This window comes from Merops nubicus, unplaced genomic scaffold, assembly GCF_000691845.1.
Source record: "Merops nubicus isolate BGI_N331 unplaced genomic scaffold, ASM69184v1 scaffold18012, whole genome shotgun sequence".
Lineage (NCBI taxonomy): Eukaryota > Metazoa > Chordata > Aves > Coraciiformes > Meropidae > Merops > Merops nubicus.
This window is the reverse complement of record NW_008595809.1, coordinates 8,058-18,555: the sequence shown is the minus strand read 5'-3', so window position 1 is coordinate 18,555 and position 10,498 is coordinate 8,058. Positions and strand designations below refer to the sequence as shown.

Sequence of the window (10,498 nt, the reverse complement as noted above, 5' to 3'; positions counted from 1 at the left end):
TGGGGACTCCACCACTGCCCTGGGCAGCCTGGGACAGCCCTGGACAAACCTTTCAGGGAAGACATTTTTCCTAATGTCCAACCTAAACCTCCACTGCAGTAACTTGAGGCCATTTCCTCTTGTCCTGTCACTTGTTCCTTGGGAGCAGAGCCTGACCCTCACCTGGCTGCAGCCTCCTGTGAGGGAGTTGTCAGATCCAGAAGGTCTCCCCTGAGCCTCCTTTGCTCCAGGCTCAGCACCCCCAGGTCCCTCAGCTGCTCCTCACCACACTTGGGCTCTAGACCCTTCCTCAGCTTCGTTGCCCTTCTCTGGACATGCTCCAGCCCCTCAATGTCCTTCTTGAAGTGAGGGGCCCAAAACTGACCCCAGGATTTGAGGTGCAGCCTCATCAGTACCCATTCCAGGGGGACAATCCTTGCCCTAGTCCTGCTGGCCACACTAGTGCTGATCCAAGCCAGGATGGTGGTGGTCTTGTTGGCCACCTGGGTGCACACTGGCTCATATTCAGGTGGCTATTGACCAACACTCCCAGTCCCTTTCCCCCTGGGCAGCTTTCTAGGCACTCCTCCCCAAGCCTGTAGTGTTGCCTGGGGTTGCATGGAAAGGCTCAGCCCTGAGCACCACCCACACCTCCAGCAGCCCAAAAAGCATTTCTAGCCCAAAAGTTTGCTCTGAGGAGTGTGACAAAGTGTTAGGGGGGCAGAGGCAGCAAGGGACACAGCCCTGGAGGGGTGCACTGGATGCACCCCTCACCCAAGCCAAGCCTTCAGCCCACAGAGGACACCCCGGGGTGGCAGCAGACCCACAGGTCGTTGCTGGCAGCACCCTCCTCACACTACAGCTTATGCCACAGTGGTGCCCTGCACCGAGCCCTGCCCACTTCTGCCATGCTGCTGGGACGTGCCAGACCTGGCACAGGCACAGGATGGACCCACCTGGTCACCTGGCAGTGTGGGAACTGGGCAGGAAGGCCCTGGAGGGAGACCCATGCTCCTACCAGCCCATGGTGGATGGGGTGGCAGAGCTGTCAGCCCCACCCAGGGCATCTTCACCTTACTACATTGCTTCCCATTCTCTGGAAAATGTGCCAGAAAACCTTGGAGTCACACTAGACCAGGTCCAGCTGAACACACTGGCTGCCCCAGCACTCACTGCTGCCCCCAGGGATGAAGCTCACCCCCACGTGAGCACCCACCCCGGGGCCTGCCATGCTGTCTGATCCAGCTGCCAGGCTGGGCACAGCAAACAGCCCTCAAAGTGTTCTGACAAGGTCAGGACAGACCATCCTCCATCCAGAATGCTTCTATCTCTTCAATGAGCTCTTTTCCCACTCGAGTTTCACAGGACCTTTGGGTTGGAATGGACCTTCAAACATCACCTAGTTCAACCCCACTGCCACAGGCAGGGACATCTCCCACGAGATCAGGTTGCCCAAAGCCCCATCCAACCTGACCTTGAACACCTCCAGGGATGGAGCATCCAGTGACTCAGTAGCCTCATGGCACAATCTATGTCCAGCTTCCTACATCCATCCTTCCTATGTCCAACCTAAACCTACTCTTTCAGTTTAAAGCCAATGCCTCACCCTGCCAGTGCTGGCTCTGGTGAAAAGTCTCTCTCTGTCTTTCTGAGCTGCCTTTATATATTGGACAGCTGCTAGAAAGTCTCCCCAGAGCCGTCTCTGCTCCAGGCTGCACAACCCCAACTCTCTCAGCCTTTCTCCACAGCAGAGGTGATCCAGCCCTCTGACCACTTCAGTGGCCTCCTCTGGAGCCGCTCTGCCATTTGTCACCCATGGACCTCCACCAGTCCTTCTCCACAGGGCTGAAAGTCTCCCTTTCTAGAGAAGCCCCATCTGCTGCACACATCTCAAGTGAAGCCCAGCCTGATGTTGTGTCAGAAAAGAAACTCTCCTGTGCTTCTTCAGCCATGCAGCAGAAACTAAAGCACGTGAACCAACTGGTCACACAGAACACACCCACCCTGGGCACTCAGCATCACTCCCACGTGCAACAGGCACCTGCCAGCTGGGACCAGGAGGTAATGGAAAAGGGAGAGGAAAAGAGGATACTCAGAAATTATCAGGAAGAAGACACAGAGAGACTGGCTCGATGAAGAAAGTCCTGATGAGTGCTCCCCAGAGACTTTCAGGGACACCAGCACGGCCTGAGCTCACCTAGAGAGCTACAGCTCACGGGGAGCCAAACCAAAGGGCTGTACCCAGCCCTGCTGAGCTGGAGCAGCTCTCCAAGCAAGAAGTGCTTGATGCTCTAGCCCTGGAAACATTCCAGCTCAGGTTGGACAGGCCTCTGAGCAACCTCCTCTAGCATGTCCCTGCTCACTGCTGGGGGCTTGGACCACATGCCCTGTAAAGGTCCCTCCCAACCCAAACTATTCCACGGCTCTGATTCAAACCCTCTGCAGAGGGGCACTGGTGCAATGCAGCATCTCTGCAGGGGCAGACGTGCCTGGTGCACACCAGAGCTGCTCCCACCAGGTGTTGGTACATCCCAGGCAGCCCCAGCCAGCACAACCCTACCTCCAGGAGACATCTTGAAGATACACTTACGTTTGCTTTACAGCTATTCTGAGCAAGCAGCAGCTCAGTATTTATGGCAGAGCCTCAGACTCTGCTCATCTTGTTCCTCCTCTGCTGGCAAAGCTCTCACCAAGGCCCCCCAGCAGCTTCAGCTTCAGCAGGCAGCCTCTGCTCCAGAGGCACCCGGCCCAAAGCAAGGTCAGAACAGCTCCTGAGCATCACAGCTTGAAATGCAGCAGAGATGTGATGTGCCATCCAAGCGACTCTTTTCCTGCCTTTTCAAAATTCTTCCCCTAAAATCCAGTTCTTTCTTATTCAGCTGAGAAGCATCAACATATGTTGATCTGCAGCCAGATATAGCCTGGGTGTTGAGTGACACCCCTTCCTCCTGATCAGTACACCACACCATACCTCTTTTACTTCAGAAGGTATTTAACTGAGGGTTTGGTTTGTCAGATTGTTATTTTATGTTCCCACAGGCATCCCACATGTCTACAAAACCCATCTGATTTGAGAAGGAACACGGAGTTTCGTGCAAAATGAGCTGGAAAAAAAGCATTTGAAATGGCTTTCTGTCATTAAATAAAACTACCTGAATATTCAGAGTACACAAAAAGCACATCAAAATGTACCTTGCATTTGAGAGAAACTCGTTAAACAGAAAATATTAACTAAGGTTAGGAAATGGGGTTGTTTTCAGGGCCAGGAACCCTCCTGAAGCACACACTGAAACCTGGGTGACCTTCCTGCTCCCTACAGCAACCCAGCTGGAGAAGGGGCAGAAGCTGGAGCCAGACTCTTCTCAGAGGTGCACTGGGGCAGGACAAGAGATGACAGACTGAGCTGGGGCACGGGGAATTCTACTTAAGTATTAAGGGAGAAAAAATCATCATAAGAGTGGTCAAGCACTGGAGTGGGACCCAGAGGACCCACGGATCGATGCCACGCCGAGGAACAACCCAGCTGCCAGGTTTCTAGTTGGGCTGTTGCTTGTCCCTGGGTAGCCCAAAAGGGGACAACCAACCTCTGTGCCCAGCTCACCTCCCAGGCTCATGAGGCTGCCCACTGGGCACAGGGTTACTTGGAAAAAGACCTTTGAGATCTCCTGGCACCACCAGGTCCCCACAGGACCGTGTCAGTAACACGATGAAGAGCTGCAGGAGCCTGGAGTTGGACACCAGCCTGGCCAGAAGCCCAAGCCCCAGAGCAGAGCAGTGTGCTACACCACCCACCTCAGCCTCCCAGCAGCTCCTCTCCCCTGACCACCTGCAGAGCCCAGAGAAATGCCAAGAAATGCCCAAATGACAAGAAGATCTCTGAGCTCCTTGACTGAGCTGAGAGAGTTATGTTTGTGCAGCCTGGAGAAGAGAAGGCTCCTGGGAGACCTCATTGCATCTTTTCAATATAGAAAGGTGGCTTAAGAGAAAGATGGAGAAAGATTTCTGACCAGAGCCTGCAGTGACAGGACAAGAGGCACTGGTTTCAGCTGAGAGAGAGTAGGTTTAGGTTGGATATAGGGAAGAAAGATTTTAGGATGAAGGTGGCGAGACACTGGCAGAGGTTGTCTAGAGAAACTGGATGCTCCATCCCTGGAAGTGTTCAAGGTCAGGTTGGACAGGGCTTGGGCAATCTGATCTCGTGGAAGATGTTCCTGCCCGTGGCAGTGGGGCTGGACTGGAGGATGTTTGAAGGTCTCTTCCAACCCAAACCACCTGAACCTGTGACCTCAGACAGGTTCCAGCAATTCTCCCTCCTGCTTGCTCTGGACACCAGCTTTCTCCAGCCCCAGTCTGGCAGAGGACAGTTTGTTTCCCCACCTTGGTGTGGGGCTGGGAGGACGCTGGGCTCTGAGCTGGAGCTGCCTCTGCAGAGGTGATCCCTGAAGGTCACCCTCGTATCGACCTGGCATCGGCTGTGGTACAGACAGCAGACCCCACAAGCAGCTTCCCAGCTGAAGGGGAGACAGCCTGGAATTGCCACAGCTCCTCAGGCTTCACTGCACAGAGCCTGGAGAAAGCAGGAGTTACTGGTGCCCCCTCAGAGCAGCAGATCCAGGCCCAGATCCCCACCCCTGGGTGCTGCAGGGCAGTGCTGGCAGCTCCCATCACCTTCAACAGGTTCATGGCTGGCTAGAAGGCAAGGCCAAGAGTTTCCCTGCTCTGGGACACCCTCCTTTCCCCACACCCTCCAGCAGTGAGCAGAGGGCACTGCAGCTCTCCCCGCAGCCATGCAGAGGCAGGTCCCAGTGCTGCAGCAAGGACTGCATCCTGCCCGCTGATCTCTCACCAGAGGATCAGCTTTTAGAGCTCAGGCCACAGCTGACAACAGATGGACTCAAAAAAATCCCGTGGTCACACAGCACAAGACACCAACTTGGCACTAATTCCCTCTGTTGGATCCACATTCCTTTGCAGCCTGGAGGTAATGAGGAGTTTGTGGGTCCAGCCACCCACGCTCCTGTGCATGGTGCAGCCCAAGCGTGGCAGCTCTGGCCAGCACAAAGTCTGGCACGTGTGCTGGGGCCAAGGTGCCACCACGTGCCCAGGCCTGAGCCAGATAAAGCCACTCTGCTGGCTGATCCAGTAGAGACCACTACAGCCAGCACCTTGGTCTCTCCTGCCTCCATCCCAACAGCCTCTGCAGTCCCGGGATGCCCAAGACGACTGCAGAGCTCTGACTTCAGAGAGTCCAAGCATGCCCTGTTCCCACAGATTCCACGTTATTTAGGGATTGAAGCCCTGGTTACAGAGACAGCTGGAGACTGTGGGTAACTGTCTGATGAGACCCCAGTCATCAGCAGTCAAATGCTTCCAAGTTAACCCCAGACCTGTGAAGCTTCTGCAGGCTGTGTGAGGGGTGCACGAAGCTTCTTCTGCCAGGCTGGTGGCCTTGCAATGAGCTCAGTGACTGTGCTCCCTCTGCTGCTGTGCTCAGAGCCTTCCCACCAGCACCCACCATGGACATCAGAGAGGACTGTGACCTGTTCTCACTTTCCAGCTGCCTCAGGCCAGGACCCAGCAGGGACTTCTGCAGAGATCAGACCTTCCCACTGCATCAGCTGCTCCTGAGAGAGAAAAGCCTCTCTGCAAGGCACCCCAGCACTTCTATCAAATATTTCTAAGCTGTTTCTTGACTTCACGGGGCTGGGAGTTACTCAGAACTGCAGGATAATTCAGGCTGGAAAGGACTTCAGGAGGTCATGCAGCCCAACCTCCAGCTCAAAGCAGGGTCAGTGACTCCCAGTTCCTAGCACGTGCTGTTGGACCCACGGACAAGCCCCGTGTCCCTCAGCCCCCACCTCTGGTAGAGCCAACACACTCTATCCCACCTTGGCTGTGGGCAGAAGCACAAGCAACACCACTATTCATCACAGCTGAGCATAACACAGCCCTGGGGCCATCCAGGAGGTGGATCCCATCTCCACCTCCACGTCTAGATAACCCTGCTAAGAAGTCCATCAAAAGAAGGTGCTACTTATTGGTGTTTTCACGAGAACATGAGGAAGAGTTGTGTCAGCCCTTCAAAAGACTGTTTCCTGCACTGCTAAGCCCCATCAATGCCTGGAGGAGGGACAAGCACAGCCCCAGCAGGGAAGAACCATTCCAGCAGGCTGCAGCCCTGCACAATGCTTTCTGAAGGATCACTTGTCTTCTCAGACTGAGTGAAATTTGAAGTGCATCCGTGAGCTCTGGTCTCATTTACGAGCTGCTCAGGCACTGCAGGAACACACAGGGACTTCAGGTTTCTGAACATGTTGCAGGTGAACGTTCTCCCCACAGAGCTGGCACTCCAGAGGGTATTTTTTGCTCCTGTCAGAGTCACCTTTAGTGAGAAGCTCCACATGGATGTACAGAAAGCCACCCACACCAGGACGAAGCCAACACACACTGCCCTCCCCTCCATGGATCTTCACACCATGGGTCTTCCATGCTGGCTTTCTCACTGACCTGCCTGGCAAAGGGCCTGGTATTTGCACACCAGAAGGGGACTGCTCCAAAGCCAGGCACAGTGCTCCTGTCCCACCACCTCCTGGGATCCCTCAGCTGCCTGAGCCACCTCCCTCCTCCCCTCCCCTCTGCCACAGGGCACTCACCTGAGTTTTCCTTATCCGCAGGTCAGCAGATGACCTGTTCAGTCCTTCCTCTTGTTCAATACTCTGCTCAATACCTGGTTGGGGTAGAAGGACACAGATTAGTTGTTTTGAGAAAGAAAAATGATTCTTTGGCAAAGGGCCTGTGAAAGGCTGAAGCTGGTGACTCGAGGGGCATCTGGCACTGAGCAACCCCCAGCTCCTCACCCTAGCTCACAACTCAGCCTAGACTGGCAGCAAAGCCCCGTTTCACTACTGAAACACCCTCAGGGCCTGGCCACCAGCTGGGACCTGGTGCTGTCAGGGCAGCACCCAGCACCCCCAGGCTGGAAAGGGAGGGTTTCCACCCCAAACTGATGGAACACTCAGGGCTGGTCTCCACCCCCTCCAGCACTCCAACAAAATGGAGTGCTGCTCCCCCTGCGAGGCAGGAGGAGGAAACCCAGAGCTAAAATGTCTCTGCAAAATACCAAAAGCTCAAGACTTCTCCAGGGACCCTAAAAATAGTAGGTCTGTCAGCTGCCTGGCTTTGCACGGGGAGGACCCACCAGGCTGGCGAGAGCTGAAGGCTCCTCTGCAGCAAAGCAGAGATTGGCCCTTTTCCTCATGCCTGGGAGTGGGGCTGAGGGAGGTGAGTTGTTCTCTTGCCCAAAACCCATAAATCCCATCAGGGGGGAGTGCTGTCCTGCTCAGCATCCCACCATGGTTTGGGCAGGGAGAGGGCATGAGGTTGGAGGGCAGGAGATGTGGCACAGAAGGCAGCACAAATCTGCTCCTCAGGGCCAGCTGGGGAGATGCTAATTCAAGAACCTAAATTCAGGGACTTCAAAAGCCTGGAAGAATGCTCCCATCAGCAGGCTGGCCCTGTGTGCAGAGATACATGCCACTGTGCAGACCACTGGGTGTGAGCTGGTGGCACCCCTTGAGTTTGGCTGAAGACTCCATTCCCAGTGCAGATGTCCCACAGCTCCCTCAGCCCAGCTGTCCCCAGCACCTTCTATACTGGAGCAGGTCCCACAAGCCCAGCATGGGGCAGTTCCTCCTGCAGCAGGGGCTTCCCATTCTCTGGAGCTGCCCATTGGCCCCACACCAGCACCCATCCCAGGAGGGCAGAGCTCAGGACACCACCACCAAGGTGGACATCTGCATTTCTGCTGCGTGCTGGTTCACATGGGTGGCCCCCCAGCACCACCTCACCGAGAGCAGCAGCACTCTCAGGGAGCCTGGTGGGCCTGGGGAGGGAGTCCAACAGCACAGCACGCTCCACGGAAGTGCTGGAGAACATCAGCACCAATTCTGCACTCCCTCCTGTTCCCTCCTGGAGCGAGCGTCTGCCTCTCGAGCTCCTCTGAAAGGTCCCATCCCACACTGGCAGACGGGCACGGCACTGCTCCTGTGCCCCCCAGCCTGCCAGCACACTGCCTGCTGCCTGCCCAGCAGACTCCATCAGCAACTGGTCTTCCTCCACACTTGTCAGAAGCCGTTCCCAAGGAACCGTATTGGCAAACATTGTGCATTTATGGTAATTAATAAAATCACATTTTCCCAAGAAGCTGGTAATTAGACGTCGCCACTGCATGAGCAATGCCTGTCCTAAAGAACTCAGCTCGTTGTCAGCAGATGGTGTTTTTGATCAGTCCTGACTGTTTTCTCTCATTGATCATGCTGGCCACGAGGCGACTTGGGACAAAGCACAAGGACTAATCATCTGTTGCTCCAGGTAAATATGATACCAGGGAGTCTTTTCTGGAAGAAGGAAACAGGAATTGGAGCCTGTTCTGCAATCCTTCAGGCTCTCAGAGGCCCTTAAAAGGCAGGACAAAACAGCTATGGAAAAGGATTTTTGTTCTGCACCAGCTCAACCTTGTCCCCAGCTGGACAGCAGGGATCTCAGCATGGCCAGGGCTGCTCTGGGCCATGGGAAGGGATGCCCTGCTCTGTGAAATGGGTAAGCTGGTCCCCAGCTCTCCTTCCTGGGTCTAGCTGAGATCATGTGTCAGGAGGACAGAGGCAGCAAGGGGACCATGGAGCTACAAGTCCCCTCCTGGCATACACACAGGATGTGACCATGCCAGTGGTGACAAGCCCAACAAATGGCTCCAGCTGTATCTAAGCCCTTCATGTCTGCAGGGTTCTGCTAAAACCCTGGGATTAGGGAGCTGCCATGGGGGAAGCACCAGCTCCCCTCCCACCCTTCAGCCACGGCCAGGTCTCCTGCAACAATCTCAACCAAATCCCACTCTGATGTCCAAGACCACTGCAGGCAAATCCAAGCCAGGCTGGGGTGACCTGACTCCTGCCTCAAGAAGCTGCTGCCCTCACTGGCTCCCTGAATCCCCTGGGGTCCAGCCCTGGGCTTTTGGGATCTGAAAGCTCCAGCACAACCCCAGCCATCTGTGGGCTGACTGTTGTCTTCTTCTCACTCCCCACTTGTCAAAGAGATGGATTGACTCTTCCCATGGTGGAAATGAATAGTCACATTGGCCACTCTCTGCCCCTGCACTGCCCAGGGTGGAGGCACACCAAGGAAACGAGGGCAGGACAACCTTCCCCAAGCCTACTGGCCTCTTTCTTCTCCACCACCTGCCCCACAGAGCCCATGCCTGGGGAAGTGGTGCCTGCTGCCCACCCCACTGCTAGTGTAGCTGAGCCTGGCAGGAGGCACTGCTGCCTTGGGCAGAGCCACCAGCGATGCAGCCTGCACTGGGGATGGAAAAGCAAGACCAGCAGTGGGCAGCACCAGCCCCACAGCAGCACGCCCCACGGCAGCACACCACTGGAGACCTGGCAGCACCACCCAGCCCAGCCAGAGCTGCACAGGGAAGAGGGACCATGGCTCCTCAGATGGGACCCCACAGTGCTGCCCATGCCAACCTGGCTCACTGGGGAAGAGCCAGCTCTCCTTGGAGGCTTGCAAGCCCCACAGCAGCACCTCCTCATCCACTCAGCCCTGGCAACCCAACCTTTGGCCACGCTGCAGGTTTGCTCACCAGGAGAGCTCAAGACCTGGCAGTGCTGGCAGCACAGGACCTGCTCACAGCACACAAGATGCTGCTGGCCCCATTCCCTCACCTCCATCCTCAGGATGGGGCACAGAGGGGGCAAATTCACAAAGGGCAAATAAAAGCAGCTAGAAGACGCCGGGGGAGGGAAGGTGACACCCAGCCCTGGGTGATTCCTCCAAAGCTGTGGCAGATGCCACTTGTGACTGTCCCAGCTCTGTGACACCTCCCAGCACCAGACAGGACCAGGCTGAGCATCTCTAACCTGCCCCTTCCTACCTAGAGCAAACCACCCCAGAACTATCTTGGCCTGAGGTGGGGGGTTAGGGTGGGAAGTGCTGAGGAGAGGGGCATGGAGCAGGCCCCAGGGCTCTGGGTGGGAGCAGAGCAGGCAGAGCCCCCAGCCCCAGCAGGGGGAAACACTCACTCTTTAGCTTGGAGCGCACTTTGTTCGCCGTCTTCTTTATGTCAGACATCAGCTCCTCCAGCTCCTCCTTCGTTTCTGGGGAGAAAGAGAAGAGCAAACGTGGATGTCTTGGAGACACTGCTGAGATCTGCTGCCCGGCTCCATGGCACGTGGACACCAGATGTGTGAGTGCTCCCAACCCGTCAGACTCTCCTCACAACCCAAAGCCTGGAAATAACCTGGGAATGACCCTTCTGCTGGTGGGGTGAGCAGGGAGGTGTTCTGTGGGACGCCCTGTCCACACACCCAGCACCATCCTGCCCCACAGCCAGTGCTCCATAGCAAGTGGAAGGGAAGAGATGAGCAATTCACAGTGCTGGCTCTTGTACTGCAGAGAAAACCACTGCTGGGCACCCAAAACTGCTGGACCCCGCTGAGCACAGCAGCAGGGCTGGAGCAGG

The 10,498-nt window shown here is 55.9% G+C and overlaps 1 protein-coding gene across 1 annotated transcript in view; it reads right to left on the bottom strand.

The window, feature by feature from the left end:
- Nucleotides 1–10,196, bottom strand: part of LOC103769021 (syntaxin-1A-like) — a gene marked incomplete at both ends in the record, with an annotated part of 10,715 nt that extends 519 nt beyond the window's left edge. The window contains 2 exons of the mRNA XM_008936194.1: nt 6,633–6,706; nt 10,059–10,196. Of these exons, the coding sequence (XP_008934442.1) occupies nt 6,633–6,706; nt 10,059–10,196 (212 nt within the window). The remainder of the gene's footprint in view (nt 1–6,632; nt 6,707–10,058) is intronic.
- Nucleotides 10,197–10,498: the final 302 nt, after the last annotated feature.